A 15998-nucleotide genomic window follows, 5' to 3' on the forward strand; every position below is an offset into this window, starting at 1 on the left:
CTGCCTGGTTTCACTGTGCCTGGCACTGTCCCCTGTCCCAGTTGCTCCAGGAACATATCTCCTGGGAAGAAATGGCTGCTTTGGATGCCTTCCTTTTCTGGCACATCAGAAGGGTAATCCTTCTGGATCAAGATAAGGGAATGTCAGGGACCATGCTGAGGAGGGCTGCACTGAGGAGGAATGGTGGGAACCTCCCCCTGCTCCTGATCCTGGATCTTCCCAGGAGCAGGAGTTCAGTATAGCTTTGGAACAGTGGTTTGCAGAGGGGCATAGTTCAGAAGGCAGAAGCTGGGGAATACTGGATGGGAAACAGCTAGGAGAAGAAGCACTGGGAGAGAGAGGGTTAACAGATTCACTGTCTCTGGAAAGCATTCCTCTGCTCTCCCCAAGGTCAAGAAGAGCTGAGAAAGTGGCAGAACAGAAAGCACAGAAAGCACAGAGGGTACAAGCTCAGATTTCAACATGTAGAAGTGACGTGGATTAATAGGGACTTAAGGGGGTGTGATCCTTAACTGGGAGCACCGCCACACTAGGAGATGGGTTCTTTGTTCTCTCGCTGTGATTATTAAAGTTTCTAACTGGTAAGAAGACTCCTTTTCCTTTGTTCTGCTTATCTACTGCCACGGGAGGGAGGAAGCTGATTCCCTGAAGCCTGACAGGGAATATGTGATGGCAAATTTTGGATAGGGACTTCTGGTTTGCAGGAGAAAGGAGCCTAAAGCGCGGTGGCAGAAAGTTCTTCGCCCTATTGATCAAACACAGCTCCAATTCATTCCTGTAGGCTTTGCTCCAGAGAACTTCCCACTGGATTTGGCCGTAAGTCTTTGGATTTTTTAAAATATCGGCAGGCGTATAGGTGCCCTCCACCTGTTGCACAGTGCAGTCAGATGCATACCACAACTGATGGTTGGCATTATAAATATCTCTGCTCTGTATCACTGTGGCCCAGAGCAGCTAGAACATTTCAAAATCACTACAGAATTAGTAGTACCCCGGCATCCTCCTTTTACTACTGGCGTGAATATCCATTGCCTAGGGAGAAGTTATCCTCTTTACTTTCAAGGCTAAAGGATCGTTTTACATTCATCAAAACCCCAGACACTATCGTGAGATGCTTCGTCTTGTGTGCCAGAGACTTTTCTCTGCCTGGATTTTTTCAGGCTGGGAAACTTTATTAACAACTTTAATATTTAGTAAGCAGCGTTTATATGGCACCCAGAAACAGTGTTCTCCGGCTGGCTAACACCGATGAAACATTAAGATACTGTATAATAATAATCGCAGAACAATAAAAGCAATAAACAAGTCCCATCATGAGCAAAACAGCAAATAGACATATACCGTATTTTTCCGTCTATAAGACGCCCCCTATTTTGGGGGACTCAGATGTAAGAAAATGGCTTCAGCATTACCCGTGTATAAGACACCCCTAATTTGACATAATCTAGTAGGAAAAAACCTAGTCTTAGACACGGAAAAATATGGTATATTTGAGTCTATTGTTGTTCTTATGAATTGGACTTTTCCAGCTTTGGGAGACTTTATAATCCAAAAAGGATTTTGACAATGTCTGCCAGATCACCCCTGCCCTACAACCTAGCTGGCACTACTCAAAGAACTCTTTAAAAAGCAACAACAACGCCCTGTTTATTGTTCATTTACAAGCACTAGAGAACTCTTAAAAGATTTGCAAGAAGATAAGGGCAAATGACTTTGCTGCAGTGACATCTCTTGCCTGCTCTTTTGAAAATACCGTATTTTTCGCCCTATAGGACGCACTTTTTCCCCTCCCAAAATGAAGGGGAAATCTGTGTGCATCCTATGGGGCGAATGCAGGCTTTCGCTGAAGCTTGGAGAGCGAGAGGGGTCACTTCAGGAAGCTATCAGCAAGCCTGGGGAGCCCGCGGGAGTTCCCGCAGGGCTCCCTAGGCTGTGGATAGCAGCCTGCCGCCCGGAGCACTAGGCGCTCTGAAGCAGAACGCCCCGTGCTTCGGGCAGATATCCGCAGCCTAGGGAGCCCTGTGGGAATGTTCTCACAGGGCTGCCTAGGCTGCGGATAGCAGCCTGCTGCCCGGAGCGCTCTGAAGCAGAGTGCCCCGCGCTTCGGGCAGATATCCTTTTCTCCTCTAAAAACTATGGTAGGTGCGTTTTTAAAAGCTCGGGCTTCTCTCACTGCTGGGGGGGGGGGGAATAAATTTTTTTTTCTTTATTCCCCACCCAAAAAAATTAGGTGCGTCCTATGGGCCGGTGCGTCCTATAGGGCGAAAAATACGGTACTTGTATTTTAAAAATCCCACAACGTTAAAGACCTGCTTTCTTGATAAGGTTTGTACGGAGGCCCCGGTCGTCTCACGGACTATTGACCTGTACACCACTAATCCGCTGCTACCGACCAGGTCCTCCCTGGTAAATCACTTAGTCTCAGTCAGGTTCTCACATTAACAAAGAAGAGTGTAGTTTATTTCAGACACAAACAAACTTTAACTGCATTCCAAACATTGTTACTCTTTACCTTCTTAGTCTTATTTTATCCTGTCTCTGTCTCTTCTACCTCCCCTCACACAAGAACCCACTGCCCTAACTGTCTCTCTATTTCCAACTGCCTGCCAACTGCTTTTCCAACTGCCTTTCCCAACCAACCAACCAACCCACTAAAACCAACCAACTACCCACCAACAACTCTAACAAAACCTCGAGCTTTTATAAACAGGTAGGCTCCGCCTTCGGCTTTCCTATTGGTCTACATTTTTAACTCTTTCTCTCTCCCCTGTTCAAACATTTTCAAATGAACGGGCAAACGCCACAGCCTTCTCACTGATTAAAAAGTTTTAAAATCAAGCCATTTGCTCAAAATAGCATTGCACTAAAAAAGAAAGAAAAGCGAATGAACAAAGAGTATGATGAGAACCCATGGCTTTTAAAGTTGCCTGCCAATTCTGTGTTTGAGTCATGCTTTCTCTGCCCCATGAACTGTTCACAATTTCCCTGCCACACCACCCAAGCCCTGCTCTCCCTCCACCACACCCATGTATTTGCCAGCTCTGTGGTGGCCTCCAAGCAAACACGATACGCCAGTTTCCAGCATGTTTGGCCATCTGAGTCATTTGCAGTGCCTGCCATTAGTCACCTTTAGATAGACATGGGTGGGGATGTAGTCATTCAGCACACATAGGGTGCAGCAAAGGAAAGAGTAAAGTCTAGGAAATAGCAGGGGGATTAGGGTGGGTCTGGCACCCATCTTAACACCCTAAATTCATGACATTGTAGTGTTAAGGATAGGAAACACAGAGAGAGAGATACAGAAAAATAAACTGAAGTCATATTTCATTTAGTCCATACGGTTAAACAGTAAATGCAGAAGTTTTATAGTGGTCCAATTAAATCTACGAATCCACAGAATGCGCTTCACAGCAAATGAAAGTTCATGAATCTACGATTATGACCAGGACCCACAGAATTCTATCTTTAGTCGGGTACCGTAATTCAAATTTTCAGAACTCTGTTGATCTTACCTACATATTAACAATGAACAGGGACACTGAACAAGGAAGGCCATGCTATCAGTGTTGAAATTGGGGGATTGTTGTATGCGAGAGCAGCCATTTCGGTTATTGCTTCCTCTCATTTCTTATGCGGTTGCAGAGCAACATCTAGTGGCCAAAATGCAATCTCTAGCATCTGTTCTCCACGGCTGCCTTATAAAATGAAATATTTTTAGGCAATGACAAGGCACTGGTAAAGCCTTATGGGATGGGGGGAGGGGGCAGAGAGAAGAGGCTGTCAAATTTGAGATGGTCTCGAACAGCTCAGCGCATGACGCAGTAAGTCTGTCTCCTTTAAGAGTGTGGATTGGGGGACCTGGTTTAAATCTCTAGTCAATTAGGCAATATTTAGGCAAGCCACTCTCTCCCTGCCTCAACCCCTCTTCAGGATCATGGGGATATTCGTATTGGCCTAATTTACCATTCTGATAAGTACCCTTACCATATGCTTTCGATCAGTCCAGGCCAAGTAGTTTGACTTCACTGTGCTCGACCATAAGTGACTTGCCAGGAGAACATAGGTGGGGATTGCCTCAAGCAGGAGGAAAAAATTATCACTGCAGACCAGGGGTTGGCTTGTTAAAGATTCACACTCTTCAGACAGTGGGTGATGCTTAGGAAGACTAGACTGGCAAGCTGCTTCCTTGAAGCTCACTCGAGTGACAACTTTCCTCATGGGTACCAGTTAAGTTAAAAAAAAGAAAAGGTAAAGGACCCCTGTATGGTTAAGTCCAGTCAAAGGCGACTATGGGGTTGTGGCACTCATCTCGCTTTCAGGCCAAGGGAGCCAGCATTTGTCCACAGACAGCTTTCTGGGTCATGTGGCCAGCATGACTAAACCGCTTCTGACACAACGGGACACCGTGACGGACACCAGAGTGCACGGAAATGCTGTTTATCTTCCTGCCGCAGCGTGACCTATTTATCTACTTGCACTGGCGTGCTTTCAAACTGCTAGGTTGGCAGAAGCTGGGACAGAGCAACGGAAGCTCACCCGGTCGCAGGGATTCGAACCGCCAACCTTCTGATCAGCAAGCCCAAAAGGCTCAGTGGTTTAGACCACAGCGCCACCAGAATCCTACATGTTATGGGTCAATCACAACATTTGGTAGGCGCACATGCTTGAGACAAGACGCACAAACGCATGCATACAAATCATACCGCAAAAGGTAATCTGGCGTCAGCGATCCACTTTTTCTGCTCACCAGTGCTGTTAATAGCCTTTGTATTTTAGTAGCAGTGCAGAAGGCCATTTTGCAAGGAGCTCTCTTTTAACCTTCTGCAATGCCACGAAATACTTGCTGAAATTATTTTGCTAACTCAACGATAGGATGCTGAGAGGCTGGCCCAATCCTGCTCTGTCTACGGATAGGAAGCCCTGGAGAGCACCTCTGCCACAAGCCTCATCCCGGCTTGAATTTTCATAATCTTCAGTCGCCTGCAGCTGGTGTAATCTCACCCTGAAACTCCTGCAGTTACCCAGAAAGTATTCTTTCCCTCTTTCTCCTCCAATTACAGGATGCAAAGCGGCCCACGCTGCTTGAAGCGAGGCTTAAAACCGCAAGCACTTAAAATAACAGAGTATCAGCAACTTAATCCACAAGCTCGCAGAGGAGGCGCGCTGTTTATCCCCGTGTTGGACGTCGGCGACTAAGAAAAGAAACAGAGCGAGGAGGAGGAGGAAGGCCGGGAACACATCACTCACAGTGAACACAAGGAAGCCCAGAAGAGAGTCCAAGGAACTTGCAGAAAGAAGACAGAATAATAAGTCACAAAGAGGTACAACGGTAACAAGAAGGGAGTTATGCCCACCACCTTGAAAGAGGCAGTGGTACACTCCCTCTCAAAGAGGTCCTCTCTGGATCCAGAGGTTTTGGGAAACTACCATCCAGTCTCTAATATTGCTTTCATGGTTGTAGAAAGTCAGCTGCAAGTATGTTTGGAGTGGATCTAGGTCTCTTCCAGCCTGGTATCAGGCCCAGTAATGGCCTTGGTCTCCCTGACTGATGATCTCTATCGGGAGAGAGACAGGGGTGTGTGTGATCTTGTTGATTCTTCTTGCCCTCTCAAGAAGACACACCATTGACAATGGTGTTCCTCTGGAGCGGCTGGAGGAACTGGTAGTCAATGGTGCTTATTAAAACGGTTCTGCTTCTACCTGCATCATCACTCCCAGGGGGTCATTGCTTGGCTCATGGCTTTTGGGCTGTGGGATCCCACAAAGGTCCACTCTGTTTCCTATGCTATTTAATGTCTGTATCAAAGTGTTGGGAGCTGCCACCTGGGGATTTGAAGCATGGTGTCATCAGTATGCTGTCGATACACAGGTCTCTCTCTCCATTTCACTGGAAACAGAAGTGGCCGTGAAGGTGTTGCACAGGTGCCTTGGGGCAGTGATGGAATGACCGGAGGGCTCAATAAACAGAGGCTGAACCCAGACAGGGCAGAAGTGCTGTGAGTGGGTGGTTCATGTGTCTGAGAATTTAGGTGCACATCCTACTCTGAGAGAGGTTGTGCTCCCCTCAAAGAAACCAGTTCATAATTTGGGAGCACACCTGGATTCAAACTTTTCACTTTTCTGTAGCTAGGAGTGCTTCATGGCCAATTTATGCCAGTTGGGTTCCTATTGAGGATATTCAGCGAGCCAACAGTGAAATAGGATTGAGAATTGGAGTGATCATTCTGTGGTAATTATGGCAGTGGACAAAGCTGTATTGTAACTTTTGAATATATCATTATTATTATTATTATTAAATAGGCTACTTCACCAACCACAGCCATTTCTGGACCAGGTTGCCCGAGCCCAGTTGTCCATGCTGTCTTCCTGCTTGGACTACTGGAATACACTCTACCTGGGACTGCCCTTGAAGACAGGTTCCTATTCATGTGGAGGAAGCCTAAAAGGCCATTAACTTGGTATTAACAAGCTTCCAAATTGCCCCCCTTAAAAATCAACACCCCCCCCCGAGGGAACCTTGGTTTTAAACAAAGTTTTTAACCCCCCGTCTCTCTCTCATTTCCCAAAGGCCATTTTAGTTACATCTGAAGCTCATGAAAGCACAAAAGCAGGTATGAGCCATGCTGGAAACAGCTCCTCCAAGAATCAAAACTCAGAAAGTCGAAGCCGTTATGAGACACCAGCACTTTCTGAATTGCAGAGGCTAGTTTGGAGCAGAGGAGGATCCGACAACCATGTGGATCAAGTGTGGCCAAACCTCTACCTTGGAGACGCGTAAGGAAACGGAAGGATTGCATCTTGTTACTTACCAGTCATAAGGAGAGCAGAAGATTAAAAATCCTATAAAATAGCAGCAAACAAATTGGGATCTCAACATCCAAATCCCACAAAATAGACTAGTATAAACTGGTTCTGTAAACCAACTTTCTATCAGAAATATGGACAAATTAAAACCGATATAACCTTTAAATGCTCATTTGAAAAGGGAAAAACACAGATCAACCTAAGTACAACTAAAATATAATATTACAATCAAATACAATTAAAATATACAGTGGTACCTCTGGTTATGAACTTAATCCGTTCTGGACGTCCGTTCTTAACCTGAAACGGTTCTTAACCTGAGGTACCACTTTAGCTAATGGAGCCTCCCGCTGCCGCTGCACAATTTCTGTTCTCATTCTGAGGTAAAGTTCTTAACTCAAGGTCCTACTTCCAGGTTAGCGGAGTCTGTAACCGAAAGTGTTTGTAACCCAAGGTGTTTGCAACCCGAGGTACCACTGTAAAATTACTTTACATAAAACTATTACATTTTGTGGAATTTAAATGTTCAGATCCCAGTTTGTTTGCACACACATACATAGTCCCTCCACTGCCAAGGAAAACCTCTTTTGCTCTCTGTCGCAGACGCATACATGTCCTTTGGGAAGCAGGTGAGAGGACTCTAGGACCCTGTCTGAACCCTCATGCCTCCTTCCCCAAATCCAGCACCCCTAAATCTGCCCCTGTTGGCCTCAAATATTTTACTGTATTAGGGGGGCTGTAGGGACCTGGGCGCCTCAGAGTTGGCGCCTATGCCTTGCCTCATGGGTGGGGCGGCCCTGGGTGAAAAGGGAAAGTAGCCCTCCCAAGTGTCCCTATTTTCCAGGGACAGTCCTGGATTTACAGAAGCCACCCCGGTTTCTGATTTGACCCTGGAATGTTTCACTTTTCCTTAGGACGTCCCTATTTTCAATGGATAAATGTTGGAGGGTATGAGGCGAGTAAGGGCAATGTAATAGTAATAGTAGTAATAATAATATATTTATACCCCACTCAGTTTCCCCAGTCAATTTGGCCCAATTTTACCAATTGGGCCAAGGGCTACATTGTACAGAAACCATCAATTTCAGATGTGCAAAGACTTTATTAAATACTTGGGTATAATGATTTCATCAGATATAGACCAAATTGTAAAATTAAATTTGAATCAAATTATAAATGAGATTTCTTTTGCTATTGAAAGGTGGGGACCTCTCTAAACCTTTCCCTTTTGGGGAAAGGTTAATGTCCTCAAAATGAATATTGTTCCAAAGCTTTTATACATTCTTAGAGGATTACCAATACATATTCCCAAATCTTACTTCTAAAAAATAAATCAACTATTTAGATCGTGCCTATGGGCCACCAAAAATATCACTACATAAAATGCAACTTCCAACTAAGGAAGGTGGCTTTGGTCTCCCAAATCTGGAATTATACTTCTTGCAGTGAGGGAACTGCCAGAAGGCCCTCGGAGCTGGACCTCAGTGTCCGGGCTGAACGATAGGGGTGGAGACGCTCCTTCAGGTATACTGGGCCAAGGCCATTTAGGGCTTTAAAGTTCAGCACCAACACTTTGAATTGTGAACGTAACACAGAGAGACCTGTAGTCCAAAAGAAAGAGGGAGAACAGAAATCATTCCTCCAACTGCAAGGCTAGGGAGGGAAGCCCTAAAACTGATTCTGCCTGACAGAGCAGGTTGTAAGGAGCCATGGTCCGGTAAACAGGGACTGTGCTATGAATTAGAGATGAGACGCAGGTGCTCATTGCTTCTTGCTTCCTTGAGGCTCAAGAGGCCTCTTAAATAAGCCCATGTCAACACGGAACAGGAGCAGCCGCAGCCGCAGCAACCCTTTATCATCTTTTAACAGATGGGCAGCTCGAAGCAAAGCCATTCTGCAGAGCCTCGGCATCACCCACATCCTCAACGCAGCAGACGGGCCATACAACATCAACACAGGCGCTCGATATTACAGAGAGCTGCCAATCGAGTACTACGGGGTGCAGGCGTTTGACGACACCTCGTTTGATATCAGCGTCTTCTTCCAGGATGCTGCGAATTTCATCCACAATGCCTTGAAGGCTACAGGAGGTAAGAGGGAGATAGAGGGAGGAGAAACAGCCTTCAAGATGTGAGAGGCACTCGGTTGCCAGCTGCGTGGGCCCAGAGCTGCTGCTGTTCCCTTTAATCTTGCCGCATTTAGCAAAGGGCTTAAAGCTACTTAAGGATGCTTTGCTTAATTGGTCTTTCTTGCTCAGGGATGGGCTTCCCCATACTAGATCTCCAGGAAAGGAGGAGGAGTGGCACATGTGGGGTTGTCACTCTTTGAGGAACCTCTTCCTATGTGTTTGATGGCAGCTTAGCACTGGAGCAGGTGAAACTTTTCCTAGGGTAGTGATAGTGGCATGGAAAGCGTTGCTTGATTAATTTCTCCGTGTCTGGCCGAAGTTGAAGGTGCAGAAGTAGGGCTAGTTTGGAAAAAAAGCAGGAAGTTATTCCCATCTCCCAAATCCTAGATAAAAAGTTATTGGGCTATATCAATCAGTCTGATAATTTTTAAAGTTGATTAACCACCTATCTTCTCATTGGCCAAAGTTGTACATAAACATGCATAACTCAAGCATCTCGTTGTAGGGATGCGGGTGGCGCTGTGGTCTAAACCACTGAGCCTCTTGGGCTTGCCGATCAGAAGGTTGGCGGTTCAAATCCACAGGATGGGGTGAACTCCCATTGCTCTGTCCCAGCAGTTCGAAAGCACGCCAGTGCAAGTAGATAAATACGTACCGCTGTGGCGAGAAGGTAAACAGCGTTTCTGTGCGCTCTGGTTTCCGTCACAGTGTTCCGTTGCACCAGAAGCAGTTTAGTCATGCTGGCCACATGACCGAGAAAACTGTCTGTTGACAAATGCCGGCTCCCTCGGCCTGAAGCAAGATGAGCACCGCAACCCATAGTCACCTTTGACTGGACTTTGACTGGACTTAACCGTCCAGGCGTCCTTTACCTTGATCTTTACCTTCTCATTGGCCAATGCTGACTTTACATAAACATGTGTAACTCGTGTCTCATTGTAGATGTCTTCTTATGATAACCCAATGCAGGGCTTTTAAGCTCAAGAAGGAATTAGCAGAAGGAACTGCATCTCATCATTGGCCCTGGGTGTTGTACAGAGTCTCGTTCTGCCTCCGTCATGGACTCTTCAATGGTTTTCCAGGGTATCTTCAGACGGGTGTACCTTCAGGGAGAGAAATCCTTCCCACAGTTACTACTGCATGTCAAGGCCCCGAGGCCTCCCCCTTTATGTTGAATAATTGCATATGGACACCGTATACTGTATGAGTTTAATGGGCAAAATTTAGACCACAACTTTATTGGTTACAGAATGTGAGTGGTATTGGCTTAGGCATCGGAATTGAACCGACTATATCTGACTCCTGCCCACCATACAGGAAGTCTCACAAGGGTTAAACCACCAATAGGGGAGCCCTGTTTATGTACACCAATTTGGAGCTCCCCCAGGGTCACTGGAAGGTCGTGCCATGGCCCTAGCCTCCACCCGGGCTTCGGACAGGAACCACGACTCCCTGGATTCCTTTAACGGACTATCCTTTAAAATGGAGGGGCAGGTGATGGCCACACCTCCCCTCCCCCAAACCAGGCTTTACCAATGCCTAACTGCCAAACCCTACAAAAGTTGTGATGATTGCTACAAGGTAGGCGAAAACCAAGTGGCCAGTGCCAATTTGCCAAGTGGAAAAATTCCTACCAGGCCCCTCAACAGCGACCAACCGAAGTCCATAGCAAGGCCAATACGACAAATGCATGAAAAGAGGGCGAACCAGAACGGAGATCCCCTGTGTGGGAGTAAGGCTCTGCCTGTGCTGAGGCACATCTCGCACCTGGCATGCCACAGCGTGCCAAGGAGCCTTGCGGCCACTCTCCCTAAACTCTAGCCTCTTGGCCAGAAGACAGGGTTTCCCCCTGACCTTTTGGAGCTATGGAGGTAAGGTTCTGCTTGTGCTGAGGCACAGTTCACACCAGGCATGCCACAGCGTGCCAAGGAGCCTTGCACCCATGCTCCACAAACTTGTGGCCTCTTGGCTAGCAAACAAGGTTTTCCCCCTGACCATTTGTCCTCTCACAGATTTGGTTACTAGACATAACGCTTGGCTGGAGCATGACCAGGGACGCAGATGAAATCAAGTACCGGGGAAAATTTTAGGGAAACACCTGCTAACACGTGTATTTGATAAGGCTGGAAATGTGCTTAGATGGAAATACGTCATGCTCAGAGTGGTTTCACTACTGTTTCCAATTGTTGACTTCTGTTAATAAAAGGAGCCTCTGCACAGCTAGTCGGCAGCTTGCTTGGAGCATGCTTGCCAGCTTGCTCCTGCACCGCTCACCTGCATCCAACCTCCTGTCATCCTCCGTTATTCCTACACCCTGGCTGTGCAGCTGCTTAAAAAGGGGTAAGCCACGCCCCCAGCCGACCGGATTGGCCGGCCAGGGGTTGTGATGCAGCGGGGGCCTGGCCCAACCTCCGCTGTGTGTGGAGGCCACATGGCCTGTCTGCCACACCGCCCCACCAGGAAGTAGAGCAGCCTTATTTGGACCAAATTTGGGGAGCCCTGAAGCTTGAATGTCTTAAACAGTGCTATTTTTCTAGAAAAATAGGTGCTGGAACTCACAATGAACATGTTATCTTATAATGGCAATGGCACCCACCTGAGAGGAGCCAGAACAGAGTTGCAATGAGTTCCAACTGGGGTGGGGAGCGCTGGTCTTAACTTTCTATGTTCCACATCAGTTAAATGCTGTTCTTCTGTTATTTCTCTGCAGGCAAGGTATTTGTCCATTGTGCCATGGGGTTAAGCCGCTCAGCCACTTTAGTGCTGGCCTATTTGATGATCCATGAAAACCTGACACTTGTGGAGGCCTTAAAATCAGTGGATTCAAACCGAGGGATCTGCCCAAACACAGGGTTCCTCATCCAACTACGAGCCCTGGACATCAGATTAAATAATGAGAAGAGAGGTGCCTTGGCACTCTGAGGAAAACATAGTGATGCAAGCCCTATAAAGACAGGCAATGTTGCAGCACCAATGCTCAATTTGGAATAATTACTTCAAAAGTGCAAAGCTTTTTCTTCAATCCCACACAACAGACCAGATGCCCGATGTCCTCCACTTCTAGGTATGCATGATAAGTGATGGCTCCTCGATAGAGTACAACATTGGTTTGCTGGACTTGAGTGGGATCACACTGGTTATTTAGGGCTGCCATATTTTGAAAGCGAAAAAGGGGACACATTTGCTGGCACCTGGGGCAAGGAGTGAGGGAGTGAGGGAGCAGGTGCATTCTACAATGTCCCTTCAAAAAATACAAAAAAAAGGACATGGTCCTTTCCTGCATCATGCAAAATTCACACAGTCTGTGTTTTGCACTTGGCTGTCTATTACCGCATATGTAACACAGAAAGTAGCCGGCTCCCACAACCCCGGACATTTTGGCAAATTCAAAAAATCCATCCAGACAGAAATTTTACCCCCGAAAAAGAGGACATGTCCTGGAAAAAGAGGACATGCGGCAACTCTAATTTGTATACCAACCTTCATCCGAAGATCACCGGGTGGTTCACAACAGAAACATACAAATTGAGAACACAAAATACATAATCCAAGCAAAAGCAAACCAATAACCGTCCCCGTCCCACACACATTTAAAAGGCCATAGAATGGTTATGCCACCATCACTGTCTTTTTGAGAGAGGGAGAAGCAGAAAAAGAGGGAGAAAGGCAATAAAAACAGGTCATGTGTTGCAGTTAAATATAGGCTGCAGAATGGAGAACTCTAGGATTTATTACATAAATATCTTAGCCTTCTTCAGGGGAGCACAAGGTAATTTTGCTGTTCTATTTTTGCACCAATTCTGGGGGTTGGTGATACTGGGGGGTGATGACTGACATAAGATGACCTACTGAGCCTTGTGGCTGAAAAAAGGAATTTTAACCTAGGTCTACCCAGACCGTTTCCAGCACATTTGCTCCCTGAATAAGGCTAATGCCTTAGCCTCCATCTAAACATGTGGTCCAATAAGCACGGGCATTGGTGTGCTGCAGGTCCCTCCCACATTTTGTCTCCCACCTAACTTGCAAATTGATGCTGCATCCTGTGCTGTGGCTTCATTGCCCTGGCATCTACCCGTGTCCAGCTTGGTGCCAATATTCTGCATGACCTGCAGCTAAGGATCTCAGCTATGTGCTTTGTGAAGCACTCCTGCGCATCTGTCCTGACTCTCCTGGCATTCGGCATCATTGGATAAGCACCGACCCCAGTATTATCACAGATAAATCCAGCGTCGCCTGGGCTCTGTGAGTGCAGCTTTCTCCCGACTGAAGTGCAGAGGACATTCGCAGGGAAACCAAAATGCTAGTTTACAAAGCTATTGTACTACCAACCTTACTGTATGCTTGTGAAATGTGGACCACTTATAAATGCCATCTCCTCGAAAGATTCCATCAATGGTGTCTCTGAAAAATTTTACACATCACTTAGGAAGACAGGCAAACTAATGCCAGTGTACTGGAAGAAGCAAAGATCACCAGTGTTGAAGCAATGATTCTTCAACATCAACTTCGTTGGACCGATCATGTTGTGCGGATGCCTGATTGTCTTCCAAAGCAACTGCTCTATTCCAAACTTAAAAATGGAAAGCGTAATGCTGGTGGTCAACAAAGGAGGTTTACAGACTCTCAAGGGAAATCTTTAAAAATTAGTATAAACACTGACAACTGGGAAACGCTGGCCTGTGAGCGCTCCAATGGGAGGACAGCCTTTACCAAAGGTGTCATGGACTTTGAAGACGCTTGAACTCAGCACAAAAGGGAGAAACGTGCTAAGAGGAAGGCACATTTGGCAAACCCTCACCGTGATCAACTCCCACCCGGAAACATATGTCCCCACTGTGGAAGGACGTGTGGATCCAGAACTGGCCTCAACAGTCACTTACGGACTCACTGTTAAAACCATGTTCATGGAAGACAAACTTACTTGGCTATGTGTGATCGGCAAAGAAGATTATCAGAGAGGGAGAAGAAACTTTTTCTACAGAAGCACACAAGGAGCATCTCCCAAGGCCCAAACTCCAGCTTGACAAGCCCTGGAGCTCCCCGGCTCTGCTTTCCTCCTCCTCCTCGCTGTTTACTGCTTGTTCACCTGCTCTCTCCCAGCAAAAGCAGCAGTTGTTGCAGACAAAGAGCTTCTTCTCTTCCCCAGATGTTATCACCCTGGACAAGGATTCAGATGAAGGGGCTCAGATTGTGTTTTGCAAACTGCACTGGTCAAGCAAAGGTCCAGATCCAACTCATTCAACAGATTCACATGCTAGATATCTGGTTTTCATCCATGCTCATTTTGTTTGAAAAATGTTCAAGTCAGGGGGGTGTACTTTAACTTCAATAAAAATGGAAAGCTGGACTGAAAGGAAATTTTCTGTTTGTTTTTGATTGCCGATATACAATTTGTATAAGGATCACAAACTATTCTATTCCCTAAAGAAGTTTCCTGTAATGGAGAAGTGGCCATTAAGAAAACACACCATTTAAACATTAAAACAAAATCAAATGAGCCAAGACCCGGCAAGTGAAGGCATATTATGGATGAGATGAGAATGGAATTTGCTTTTAAAGGGTTTTTGTACATGCTTTTGTATAAAACAATGTTTGTGTAGCGCTTCATGAACACTGTATAGTAATTTCTACAACCACTTAGAGGTCTTAAGTTTGAGCAAGCAGTATTTAAAATACAAAATAATACATAAACAAATAAATGTAAAAAATAAACAAGTCCTTTCCTGCAAACTCATCTTTTAATGCTGCAGTTGCAAATGTTGATAGACTACAGATTCCATCATCCCTGATCATTGGCCATGCTGGCTGAGACTGCTGGGTATTGGAGTCCAACAACATTTGGACGGCTACACATACCCCATTCTTGATCTAATAACTTAATCCAGGCTTCCTCAAACTCAGCCCTCCAGATGTTTTGAGACTACAATTCCCACCATCCGTGACCACTGGTCCTGCTAGCTAGGGATCGTGGGAGTTGTAGGCCAAAAACATCTAGAGGGCCAAGTTTGAGGAAGCCTGACTTAATCTGTTTTACAGTGTCATGTTTTTACATAAATTATTCCCACCCTGAACCTATGACAGAGTGGATTGGCAATATGAAATACAGTGAGAGTTTAGTTTAGTGAAATTTGAAATTAATCCACAATCCTAAATGAGATTTTGGCATGTGCTTAGATTCCCACACAAGAAATAAGGTAGCTTTAAAAGTATAGATACTCTTGATCCTGAAGTGCTTTCACCCCAGAAATTAGGGTCTGATTCTGAACAATCACTTGTTTAGAGTGCCACTTTGTTAGGCTGGAAATAATCCAGCTAAAATCCATTAGGGAAAAACAATCATTTGGTGGATAGGGTGGGAAAACAGAGGTGTTACGATTCTCTGCACCAGCAGATGTCAGTATAAATCCAGTGATTTCTAGGAATGAAAGCCCATACATGACCTATAAAAGATCTCATTAATTATATTAACAGCTGTAGGCATTATTTACTTATTTCAAGGTGATCCCTCACTGGTTGGGCTGGCAACAGTTAGTTACAATTTTCATTGTGACATGAGCGAGCTACTCCAAATGACCGCCTTACCCCCAAAAATTATTTAATGGCCATTTCAGCTTTGATGGTCACTGTACCGGTGCCCTTCTGTGACATAGTATGACACACATTTGCCATCTGCATCTGACTTCATAAAGGATTTGTGAGGTCATATCCTTGGCATAAAATGTGGCGTAGCAAGGAGCCCACAGTAATCTCACCGTTACGGAGCTGTCTCCTCTTTCAAAGCATTTGTGGCTTTGTTCTTAATCAAATATATGACAGCAGACAGAGCATCTCTCTTTACCATCCCAGTTTCTGCTGGCATAAAAAATATGCAAGCCTTGCTATCTGTTCCGTTCCTTTCCCCACATCCTCTCACCTGGGTAGCAGGAGCGGGACCCTCAAATAGCCTAGGATGCCCTGATGATGCTAATTGATAGCTGAGAATCTGTTCAGATCTGGGCTGCTCTCCATTGCTGCCCCAGCTGCCTGACACTCCGAAATGTTTGGGAGTCCGCTGGAAGAACACAGA

The 15998-nt window shown here is 45.8% G+C and overlaps 2 protein-coding genes and 2 long non-coding RNA genes across 6 annotated transcripts in view; 2 read left to right on the forward strand and 2 right to left on the reverse strand.

Annotated features, from left to right (window-relative positions):
• The window catches only part of LOC308477711 (uncharacterized protein), a 66529-nt gene that overhangs the window by 16446 nt on the left and 34085 nt on the right, over positions 1-15998 (reverse strand). Inside the window, exons 3-4 of the mRNA XM_081006556.1 lie at positions 15846-15983; positions 1-122 (exon numbers count right to left, since the gene is read on the reverse strand). Coding sequence (XP_080862682.1) covers positions 1-122; positions 15846-15983 — 260 coding nt within the window. The remainder of the gene's footprint in view (positions 123-15845; positions 15984-15998) is intronic.
• On the forward strand, positions 3370-12969 carry LOC308477710 (dual specificity protein phosphatase 13B-like). Of its 3 annotated transcripts, XM_081006554.1 has the most exons (6): positions 3370-3821; positions 5061-5321; positions 6301-6458; positions 6569-6774; positions 8674-8894; positions 11643-12969. In XM_081006554.1, exons 4-6 carry the CDS (start codon positions 6614-6616, stop codon positions 11852-11854), a joined length of 594 nt encoding a protein of 197 aa, XP_080862680.1. In that variant the 5' UTR covers positions 3370-3821; positions 5061-5321; positions 6301-6458; positions 6569-6613; the 3' UTR covers positions 11855-12969. The 3 variants fall into 3 exon arrangements, with proteins under 3 accessions (XP_080862680.1, XP_080862681.1, XP_080862679.1); XM_081006555.1 differs by lacking the exons at positions 5061-5321; positions 6301-6458 and adding an exon at positions 4873-5028; XM_081006553.1 differs by lacking the exon at positions 6301-6458 and having other exon boundaries at positions 3374-3821.
• LOC308477715 overlaps positions 3836-15998 on the forward strand; it is a 215395-nt gene continuing 203232 nt past the window's right edge. The window contains exon 1 of the long non-coding RNA XR_013986670.1: positions 3836-4420. This is a non-coding gene — a long non-coding RNA (uncharacterized lncRNA). The remainder of the gene's footprint in view (positions 4421-15998) is intronic.
• On the reverse strand, positions 9166-11662 carry LOC308477714. The gene is made up of 3 exons (XR_013986669.1): positions 11529-11662; positions 9588-10035; positions 9166-9271 (listed from the first exon to the last, which is right to left on the reverse strand). It is a non-coding gene; the product is annotated as an uncharacterized lncRNA (long non-coding RNA).

The sequence above is a fragment of the Podarcis pityusensis genome, assembly GCF_964106645.2.
Source record: "Podarcis pityusensis genome assembly, chromosome: 5".
Classification (NCBI taxonomy): Eukaryota; Metazoa; Chordata; class Lepidosauria; order Squamata; family Lacertidae; genus Podarcis; species Podarcis pityusensis.